Below are 11,706 nucleotides of genomic sequence, written 5' to 3' on the forward strand. Positions count from 1 at the left end.
TATACAACTCAGGACCATCTGTGCAAGGGTGGTACCACCCACCCACGTTGTCTTGGCCCTCCAAAGAAAATGTATTGTAGGCATCTCCACAAGTCAGTCAATTAAGGCCCTGTCTTCCCATAAGACTTCAAAAAAAGTCAAAATCTTAGTAACAAATTGACCCATTGTAAGCTTGACAGACACACACTCACTACTATTAAACCATGACTTTTTCTTTCTTGTTTATCCCCAAGATTTCACATTTATATCACAACATAAAACATGGTATGACTTTGAAAGTTCCAGTGTTAACATCAAAACTCCGTGGTACTTAAAATTTTCAACGCTTTGAAAGTCCAGTTTCTTTCTTCAAAAACATGTAACATTTCTTTAACTGTGGGCACCTGAAAAACAACAACAACAAAAACCAAGTTAAATGCTTTTGTTTTTACAAGAGGGAAGAGGCAGGACATAACAACAATAATGCTTAAACAAAACCAAAAACCTGTCAGTTTAGTTCCAGATCTTGTAGCTCAATATCTGATATAACTGGAATTCACTTAAGATGTACTGGGCTCCAAAGGACATGTCTAGTAGTTTCAGGCTAACTTTCTGCTATACCTGCTGTTGTCCTGGGTGGTTGCCCCAAGGTCCTGGCATCTCTAGTATCTTGAGTCTCTGTTGTAGCTGAGACTTCACCTTCACCAATGTCCTCCTGGCCTCTCTATACAGGGATTCCAACTTGGCCATAAGGTGCCAAGCTTTGGCTGCTTCCTGTGACCCCTTTATGCCTTCAGAAGTAGATCCTGTGGAAAACTCTTACACATTAACAAGTTTGGCTACTAGCTTGGGTTGCAGCATTGCTCCAGCTCGTCCCTCCCCCAGTTAGACTCATCTTCTATGTGCTGACCTTGTGGAAGTACTTTCCAGATTTTACCTCTTACTAATCACAGCCGAGAGGCTTCAGCCCCAGCTAACCAGCATCATTTGTTTCAGTAACACCAAAGTTTTTATTTCTACAGTTTCTGAATTCAAATTTTATCCCATAAACAACCCTTGGTTCTTCCGTGCATTTCACTTGACTAGGATTCTAGGGTTTGTAGTAGTCCACAAGGGACTGAAGATAGAGAGGGATTTGTTTTTCAGACTTTGAACACAGTGGCACTGAATGGTGTGAATACATTCCTTGAAAGCTTCATTGCATCATTCCGAGGGCTGTGGATTGCCTTTCAGCAGTCTGTTAAATATCTCTTATGTTCCTGTTCTCCTGTGCATACCATTTGGTTTTAGCATTCCATCTGTAAGAACTGACATGTATAATACATAAAGGGGAGGACCTTAGGTGGTATTTATGATTGTGGGTAAACCTCACTTGTGCTTATTATTTTTTTTTTTAATCAAGTATTGGGATGTGGAGTAATTTCAAATGTTTGCTGATTCCATAGGTCATTTTTGGATGAACTAAAGGCTTGTGTAACCTCTGGTGATATTGAAGGCATTGTGTGCCTCACAGCTGTTCTGCATATTATTTTGGTTATTAACAAAGGTTGGTTACATTTTTTTCTCCTTCATCTTGTATGTTACTGATTATGTCCTTGTTTGTTGCTACTGTTAGAGAAGTTTTGGATTTGACCTGTTTCACCCTTTCCTCTGCCAGCACAGAAGAGGCTTCCCACAACCTTTTCACCCTTGTTCCCTAGTGTTCTCTGAATACACTGTCCTTGCCATTGCATGAGCTTACCTGTTCTGTATTGTAGCTCCTGTCTGCCTTTTACTTTCACTCTTGGGTGCCTGTAAATATCACTGGGTCCCTTGATTCTTCCCTCCCCTCTTTTCCCCTCCCCTCCTCTTTTCCCCCTTTTCCTCCCCTTTCCTTTTGCCTTGTATAGCCTTGATAAGTGATCTATCACTGAACTATGTAACCAGCTCCCTCTTTAATTTTGAGGCAGGGTCTGACTGACATACCTAGGTTGGCCATGAACTCACTCTGCAATCCAGACTTGCCTTGAACTTGGAGTTTTCCTGTCTTAGCCTTGCTAGTTGCTGGGATTACAGGTCTGAACCACTACACCTCAGAATTGAATTTCTCTTGATTTGCCCAGTGTTACTTATGTTTAAAAATCTGGGCGAGCCCTGTAGCCCCAGCTACTCAGGAAGCTGAGGCGTGAATAATGTTCAAACTTAGGAGTTTGGTCAATATTAGTGAAATCCAGTATCAAAACTATTTCTAAAATTTATTTTTTTAAACAGTGGGCATGTTGGCATCATGCTTCTTGAATACTTAACTAATTTGAAAGTAGTACTGGGAAAATATTTGGCAATACCTACAAAATGTCAGCTCAGTGTAAAGTCCAGTGTCATCCTTGCAGGCTGACTGACTATATTCAAGTCTCCATATTTTTGGTTAAGTTCTACTGATGTTAAAATGTCTTTCAATTTTAGCAGTTTGCAGGTAAAGATCTCTTATGCCTACCAAATCTGTGAAGATTTACAAAGCTTGAGTACTTTTCACCTACATGTTTAGGACAAAGAATTTCTTCAGAATTTGGGAGTTTATAGATTTTATACTATTTATATAAAACATACTGCTTGAGAATTCCCAAATTGAAAATTTAAAATCTGAAACACATATAAGTAGGACAAAAAGTTTTGAATTTTAGAATATAGCAAATTACAGTTTTTGGTATTAGGTGCTCAGTCTATGGATGCTTTTAAAAAGTTTTCAGGCCCAGTATGGGCATCGTAAAAGGCTTGTCTGAGGGATGTCCCCTGATTTAGAGGCACAGAGCACTTGTGTTCTGCAGAGCAAAGAACATACCTCATTGAGGAGATGTAAGCATGTATGTGAGGTGCTGAATACCTGCAGTGGAATATAGCATGATTAATAAAAATCCAGAGACAGATAATTGGGGTTCAACCTGATGGTCAGAAGAGCTCAGTCTGAAATGGTGATCCTACCTCTAGGAATCTCAGAATGAGACTGTGTCTGAGAGCTGTCTCCTCCCGTTTTATATTCCCCTGTAGGTCTGGGATTAAAGGTGTGCACTACTACTGCCCAGTTCCTATGGCAAACTAGTGTGGCTAGTGGGATTAAAGGTGTGTGTCATTGCTGCCTGGTCTGTGAGGCTGATCAGTGGGGCTGTTTTACTCTCTGATCTTCAGGCAAGCTTCAGTTATTAAACTACAAATAAAACTACAATAGATGAATTTGATTTGTGCTGGTTGTCACTCTTTTCTGGTGATTCTCCACACATAGCAGATGTACTCTCACAGCATCTCTGTGGAAGGGATAATTGTCCTGCAGTCAGCCAGGGTTAACTAGGGAGAAACAAGACCACAGATAACTGACTACATGTGCACAGCAGAGAATGTTACATATAGTGAGATGGTGAGAACTCCTTTTTTTTCAATGTAATCTTCTTACAGGTAAACATAGAAGTGCAAAGCTGAAGGAGGTTGTAGAGACTGTGAACAGGAAGCTGAAGACATTTATGGAGATCACTTTGGAAGAGGATAGTCTAGAAAGGTAAATGTGAGACTTACTCAACCGAGAGCTGGGTATGTTTGGGATTGCTCTTTTATTCAGTTCATTAGAGCCAGGTGATTAGAAGCAGTTGTAAGGTTGGAGATTATGGTCATTTGAATGAGAATGGCCCCCATACTTAATGTGATTGAATGCTTGGTACCCAGTTGTTTGGAAAGGATTAGGAGGTGTGGCCTTATTGGAGGAAGTATATTATGGGGGGTGGGCTTTGAGATTCCAGGCCACTTCTAGTTAGCTCTGTCTTTGCTTGTGCATGTGAATCATATGTAAACTCTCAGCTTCTGCTCCAGCACCATGCTTGCTGCAGTGGTTCCTGCTATTGTGAACGCTAATCTTCTGGAACTGTGACCCTGTCAATTAAATGCTCGCTTTTATAAATTGCCTTGGTAATGATGCTTTGTTGTGTCAGTAGAACAGTGACTAAGACAGATGTTTCTGATGTACAAATGCTTTTCAAAAACAAAAGAAAATCATTTGTGAAATTTTGCTATAGAAAAGAAAGAACATTTACCCCAGTTCACAATTTTCAAATGAGACATTGTTTTTGGCTAATTTGCTTCATTTGAAAGCCACAGGTATTTTCCAAGTATTAATGCAGGTCCATCTTAAGAGTGTCAAGCAAGGTTCATTCCTAGCCCTTCGTGATATTATAGGGTGCCCAGACTCAGACTCAGTCTTTAGCCAATTGAAAGTCTTCATTCCAACTGCCTGGGAATATCCTCAGTTTTTTGGGACCCAAGTGTAGCACCAAGCGCATAGAGTAAGGGGTTTCCACATCCTGGTATCTTCCTCCACAGCTTCAGGAGGAGGTTTTGCACAAGCAAGTAGTTCAGCAGATGCTGAGATAAACAGGTAGCTGGAGAAGGAGGTCCTGCACAAACAAGCAGTTTAACAGACTCTAAGATAAGTTAGCTGGGGCATCTTGACCTTAGGTTCCTAGAATAGAGTTAATTTTCCTCCTGGCTTTCATATCGAGGAGATCAAATTCTAGTTAAACCTAAAATGGCCTCTGAAAAAAAATACAAGATGGAGGAACCTGTGCATTGTTTTGCCCTGTCTTTTCTTTCTTCCTAGGAAATTTTTGGTTTCTCATACTGCTGTTGACAAGCATGTTCCTGAGCCATTTTCCTCTCTAGGACAACTGTGCTGTTTATACCTGTAGTGGAGAGATCAATTGTTCCAGGCGTTTCACAAGGCAGTCTTAGTGGGAAGCAGACCATGCATACTGTCCATGCAAGCTGTCCTCTGCTTTGCAGAGAGCCTTTCATAATCCTAGATTGCTGTTTTATATATACATTTGTGGAGTGTTGCTTATGTGGACTTGTTGCATAGGCATACATACTAAATGCTTACTTAACTAGGATTTAGGTTTACAAATGATTTTGACAATTAAGATATAGTGAATGAAAGGATTAGTGAATACGTTTCTAGCCCATTATTCTAATTTTTAGTATTCTTAGCAAATTGGGTCTTTGTTAGCATAATTAGGAACTATCCATAAAAATGATAAAAAAATTATTTTTTTGAAATTTATTTCAATTATTTTTACTTTGGTGATGCTGGGAATTGAACTTACTGCTTCCTACATATATACCTATATACATATAGTTATATAATGTATACGCATATACATATATATATATATATATATAGATATACACACACAGACACTCTGCCACTTAATTAGCTCTCCAACTCATTTAAAAATTTTAAAACATTAGTTTTATTTTTCCCAGTCATCAGAGTCTTAGCCAATTAATTGGTAGTTTTCTGTGCTGTTGTAGTTTGAACATTTATAACAAGCCAATACTTTGAATGCACTTAGAATGTAGAAGTGACTACATGGTATATCAGTCACATGAAACAGTGATGTTGAGCTGTGTGCTCACAGCAATACACTCTTAGGTGTACAGCCTTGTTTTGGGGGGTCTGTCCTTTCCTGCAAGGAAATAGAAACAGTCACCAAAAGCCTCCCAACTCAAAAAAACCCAGGGCTGGATGGTTTCAGTGCAGAATTCTACCAGAACTTCAAAGAATAGCTAATACCTATACTTCTCAAAGTCTTCCACACAAAAGAAACAGAATAAACACTGTCAAACTCTTTTTATGGGGCTACAGCTACCCTGATACCCAAACAACACAAAGACTCAACTAAGAGAAAATTACAGACCAATCTCCCTCATGAAGATTTGCATGATGCAAAAATATTCAATTAAATACTGGCAAACCAAATCCAAGAACACATCAAAAACATCATCCACCATGATCAAGTTGGCTTCATCCCAAATATGCAGGGATGGTTCAACATACAAAAATCTATCAATGTAATCCACAATATAAACTGAAGACATATGATCATCTCATTAGATGCTGAAAAAGCCTTGACAAAATCCAACACCCTTTCATGAAAAAGGTCTTGGCGAGACCAGAGATACAAGGAACATACTTAAACATAATAAAAATAATATATATTAAGTTGACAGTCATCATCAAATTAAATGGAGAGAAACTCAAAGCAATTATGCTAATATCAGGAAAAAGACAAGACTGTCCACTCTCTTCATATCTATTCAACATAGTAGTCGAAGTTTTAGCTAGAGCAGTAAGACAACAAAAGGAGATCAAGGGGATACAAATTGGAAAGAAAGAAGCTAAATTTTCGCTATCTGCAGATTATATGATAGTATACATAAGTGGCCCCCATATTTGTACCAAGGAAATCCTATAACTGATAAACGCCTTCAGTGATGTGGTAGGGTACAGGATCAACTCAAAAAACTCAGTAGTCTTTCTATATACAAAGAGAAACATCACCCTTTACAATAGCCACAAATAACATGAAATATCTTGGAGTAACACAAGTGAAACACAAGTGAAAAAGACCTGTATGAAAAGAACTTTAAAGCTGGGCGGTGGTGGTGCACGCCTTTAATCCCAGCACTCAGGAGGCAGAGGCAGGCAGATCTCTGTGAGTTCAAGACCAGCCTGGTCTACAAGAGCTAGTTCCAGGACAGGCTCCAAAACCACAGAGAAACCCTGTCTCAAAAAAAAAAAAAAAAAAAAAAAAAAAACTTAAAGTGTTTGAAGAAAGAAAATGAAGATATCAGAAAATGGAGAGCTCTCCCATGCTCTTAGATAGGTAGGACCAACATAATAAAAATGGCAATTTTACCTAAAAAAAAGCAATCTACAGATCCAATGCAATCCCCTCCAAAATCCCAACACAATTCTTCATAGACCTCAAAAGAACAATACTCAACTTCATATAGAAAAACAAAACAAAAAAGATAGCCAAAATAATTCTGTACAAGAAAGGAACATCCGGAGGTATCACCAACCCTGACTTCAAGTTCTACTATAGAGCTATAGTAATGAAAACTGCTTGGTATTGGCATAAAAACAGACAAGTGGACCAGTGGAATTTAACTGAAGACCCTGATGTTAATCTACAAACCTATGAACACCTGATTTTTGACAAGTTTACAAGAACATAGCCGGCACAATATTAAGAGCAACTTTATTCAAACTCCTTGAACTTGGAAATGAGTGAGATATTTCTCAGTAGAGTGAAGGTTAATTTTGTTTTTCAGTTTAGTTAGGGGATGCCCAAACAGTTGGTACAGCACCATTTCTTTTTTTTTTAAATATTTATTTATGTATTATGTATACAATATTCTGTGCATATGCCTGCAGGCCAGAAGAGGGCATCAGACCTCATTACAGATGGTTGTGAGCCACCATGTGGTTGCTGGGAATTGAACTCAGGACCTCTGGAATAGCAGGCAATGCTCTTAACCACTAAGCCATCTCTCCAGCCCAGCACTATTTCTTCGTGTGTCTAAGAGGGTGTATGTAGAACAAATTGGTGCTTAAACAGTGGACTAAGAAGGTTAAGTCCTCACCCTATATATAGGAACTCTCTTCTGGAGCTAGGGCAATTCTTCATCTCTTCTATATCAAAACCCTAGGTTCTTTGGCTTCCTAACTCTAGGTCTTATACCACCCTCAGAAAATAAAAAACCAAATATGTAACCTCATATAAGCTAGGGGCTCTGAGTGATACTGATATGTCAATGCATGCTGGCCCAACACTAACCATGGTGCTAAGCTAGAGCCCTGAGCCTATCTGTGGCTCAGTAGAGGAATGGACAGAGTCTCCTGAAAAAGTTTCCTTCCTCTGACAATTCAACCCCAATAAGAGCACTCAAGTGTGTGAGTCAGTTTGAAGGTTGTGAAGGAAATACTTTTAAACGGTTGACTATTTACTAAGGTGTTTAGTGCAGTTGGACTTTGCTACTGTACACTTTAGGAAGAAAGTCACCTCAGTTCTGGGAACGTCTATGGCCTGTAACCTGCTGCAGAGATGACAAGATAACCATTGCATTTTGGAAAGTATTCCAGTTGTATTGACCGACAGATATTGGGACTACACGCTAGCATTGTTGTTTCCATGGAATGCAGCAACAGTCCCAGCATATGTCAGCGTGTTTTTGCTAGAATCTTGTTTGTTGAGTGGTGCAGACCATTCTGAAGATGAAAGGGAAGCCCTTCTTGTTAGTGTCCTTTACTTCTACTCCCGCTTACCTCATCAAAGGACCTGAACATAAACACATGCATTGTGTTCATCTCTATGGCTTCTACAATTTTCTGTCATCAGCTATCCTCTCTACTGAACCAACTGCCAGTGGAGAGCATTCTCTTTAAGGAGAAGATGCCCGTGCTTGGTGGGGCTCAGTTTTCTCTCCAGTAGTTCTGGTGTTTTGTTGGCTAGCATGTTGTATTCAGAATAAAGTTGCTCCTATTGTACTTTAATTGCTTCCCTTGCTTTAGCATATGCTGAGTTGGGCATAAAGCATGAAAACCTTAAGAAACACATTTACTAACACACTGTTGCAATGAAATACCAAGCATTTTGTATTTATCACTTTCATCATCAGTATGAAGAAGATAGAATGTGTTTGTAATTCAAGGTTATGGAAATATGTTGAGGTCTGTGTTCTATCACAGATGTTTACTAGTGAGTTGATGGGCTGTAATCCCATGGCATACAAGAACTTGCCAAAATTGAGTACACTGTATGTGGGCTACCAGTGCCCTTGCTGTGAGAGTCTAGGAGGGTTTACTGATCAGTATTGAAAAGTAGGCATTAATTCATTTGTTCCTCTCTGGAATTTTAGTAGTCCTTTTAAAGGGTGATTCTGCAGCAGGATGCTTTTATAGCCTGCTTAGGAGTGTTCCTGTTGTCAGCCCTGAGTGGACTTGTGTAGATAATTGAAAGCAATTCACTCACAAGTACTCCTACTTTTTAATAATTCTGACATTATATTCTTCTGTCCTCATGTCCCATGTTCCTGGCATGTGGTGTTGCAAGGACGGAAGGACTATATGTCCTCCCTGCTTATGCTCAAGAGCTGAGGTGTCACATTCTCTCTGGGTCACTTGTTTAATGACATGTACATTTAGACCCAAGACTCACAAGTCTCTTTGTCTGAGGTTTTGCCACTTTCCTTGCCATGTTGAGATCGTATGTCCTCTTTACTTTGTCCCTTTAATTGCCGTTATATGATGGCTAATGTATTCCTGCTTTGCTCAGGGAACACAGTGAACTAGTTGTAGGTTCAGTGGTCTCTGTAGCATTGGAGCAGTTATGCCAGGGCTGTCTGTGAGGCAGACTGCCCTGTGCAGCCTGGCATCCGAGCGTCTGAGCTGTTGAAGGCGATAGAGAAGGAAGGGGCCACACTGCTGTGAGGATAGCCTAACTCTTCTACCTCCCACTTAGCAGGCAGTGATACTTTTAATTGAGATGGGGGGTGGTAACATGCACTACTTTCCCTCTGTCTTAGCCCTAGCTCCTGAGCTGGCATTGTGTCTCCCCTGGAGGTCTGGAGTGGAGCAGGGGACTCTGAGTCAGCAGTGCTAGACTGTTGAGGTGAGCCGCAGAAAGGTCCCAACTCCTAAAGAGCTGATATGGGTTGACACTTTTTCCACCTTTGAAGTTAAAGAGAGCTTTGGGCTACTTCTGGTATTCACAAGGCAGAGCAGGTACCCACTGCTCCTGCGTGATATCCTTGCACCCTCTGTTCTGACCCCATGAGGTGTTTACCCGAGGTAGGCTGATGACATGTGGGTACCCTCTCAGGGGACAGCCAGAGCCTGGAACTCAGGAACATGGTGAATAAACAGGTAGATGGTAATGTGAGTCTTTGGAAAAAGTTACCTTGGTTGGGAAGAGCAGTTCAGGCAGATAGGTGTTCCCCAGACACTGCAGAGGTGTCAACACTCACAGTGTTAGGAATTGAAGAAACCTTCAAAGCCAAAGAAAGAGGTGAGTCCAAAGACTTCCTGACATGGGGTTCTGCAGGAGGTTTACTTAAATACACATGTGACTAGATAAAATACCTGAGTCTATGGCAAAGGAGAAAATATTAAATCTTTTCTAGGTTTTTGCTGCTACTACAGAGGCTGCTGGGGTTGTGATAGCCAATGCCGAAATGTATGTTCTATTAGTAGTGACCGTCAGTGACAGCTGATGTGTGCTGGATACATTTGGTTAAAGAGATGTTTGAAGAGATTCTTGCTTATTCCTATCTGTTAATGTTACTTTCCGAAATCTAAAATGTCAGTCTTCCCTGGTAGACTCTAGACATGTGGTCAGTACACCAAGCAGGGGACACTGGCCATCAGTTTTCTCACTTGCAGTGCTGGCCACAAGAGAATGGTCACAGAGTGTTTCTTTGTCTGCAGAACTTTTGGGAGTAGTTTGGGAGAGGACGTTTGGGGGCAGACTGACTAAACATGTGACAGGGCCAAGCAGGAGTGTTAGCTGATAGGGAGCAAGGGGAACAGAACAGAACCTTGTACTTTCCAGATGGTGGATGTGTTTAAATCTGCAGTGTTGCTGCAGTGATTTATATTGGAGTGGTCCGGCCGTGGTTCTTGTGTAGACACCCTGAAGGGAGGGGAGAGGCTGCTTCAGTGTTCCTACCACTAGGCCTGGGTATTTAGGCAGACCTGCCTCAGGAAAGTGGAGGTAGAAGGGATGGCCATAGTAGCAGAGTACAGTGCTATGGGTGGATGGTTTTTGTTTTCCTTGTTTTCTCATATGCAGTGAAGAGTCAGGACTGAATGCTGTGTAAGACAAGCCACATTGTGCTTCTGTGTACTTGATTTAATGAGGGAGTAGAGTTCAGAAAAGAGTAGTACTAATAAAAGTATTCTTTTTCCAGCTGGATGCCGCCAGGTGAGTCTATGTTCGGACACTGTTACCAGGGCCCCAGAATGTGGGCTCTGCCATAGGTGCTGGGGCTTGGCTGGGACTGTGTTCTGCTGTGTAGGTCAGAGGCTTGTAGATCACAGGCTGTTTTCAAGTGTGTCTGCTTACATACCATTTCTTAACTCTGCTTGTTTGAGGGAACTGAATCTGTGTCTTTCTTCTTGTTTCAGGTTCTTGTACAAATCATCAATGAGAACTTTGGGAGAGTTTCTAAATTCATGACAAAACCCCACCATCTTTGGGTGTGTAGAAATAGACTCATGAAAGTGAAATGTGTGTATATCTTTCTTGCTTTTTCTTCTTTGGTCAGGCTAAGCCTGGAGTCCTGAGTCTGTAGTAGAGCACTGGTGCTCTACTCCACACGCTGTGCCTTCAATCAGCTGCCAGTCATGGAGAGTGGCAAAGATGTGTGGGAGAAAGACTGGCAAGCAGCTCGCACTCTTTCCAGAAGCCCTGGCAGCTCATATGGAAACTGTGGCCTTGGCCAGCTCTTGAGTTCGGTGGCTTATAACTTACCTACTATTTATTGTTATAAATTTTCGCTGGAACAGATTTCTCTTTGAACTTTCAGCAGGGCTACCATTAGCCCACACAGAACCTTTCCTCAAATGCTGAAAAGAATCACTTTGCCAAGACATTTTACTTCACTGCCATCTGTTGTACAGTTGTAATAAATACACAAATATACAGCATTGATATGAAGTGTCTGCTCTGTCGCACTCGTGAGGTGCCTAAGTTTTACATCTGAACCAGCAATCCTACTCCATTAAAGGTCATTATCAGATCAGAGAAGACTTCTCGTTGAGTGTTGCTGTGTACTATACGTAATCGGGGATAGAGCAGAAATAAGGTTCAAAAACGCCTGCGACAGTGGAAAGTGAATTGAGGAAGGCCTGTGCCAGGAATGAGT

General features: G+C 40.9%; 1 protein-coding gene across 3 annotated transcripts in view; it reads left to right on the plus strand.

Moving 5' to 3' along the window:
* Positions 1–11,483, plus strand: part of Ncapg2 (non-SMC condensin II complex subunit G2) — a 54,189-nt gene extending 42,706 nt beyond the window's left edge. For all 3 annotated transcript variants that reach the window (XM_050120863.1, XM_050120862.1, XM_050120864.1), the window contains exons 27-29: positions 1,425–1,525; positions 3,406–3,505; positions 10,967–11,483. In XM_050120863.1, coding sequence (XP_049976820.1) covers positions 1,425–1,525; positions 3,406–3,505; positions 10,967–11,018 — 253 coding nt within the window. In that variant the 3' untranslated portion in view covers positions 11,019–11,483. The remainder of the gene's footprint in view (positions 1–1,424; positions 1,526–3,405; positions 3,506–10,966) is intronic.
* The last annotated feature ends 223 nt before the right edge of the window (positions 11,484–11,706 follow it).

The sequence above is a fragment of the Alexandromys fortis genome, unplaced genomic scaffold, assembly GCF_014885135.2.
Source record: "Alexandromys fortis isolate MF-2015 unplaced genomic scaffold, M_Fortis_MF-2015_v1.1 scaffold_182, whole genome shotgun sequence".
NCBI lineage: Eukaryota > Metazoa > Chordata > Mammalia > Rodentia > Cricetidae > Alexandromys > Alexandromys fortis.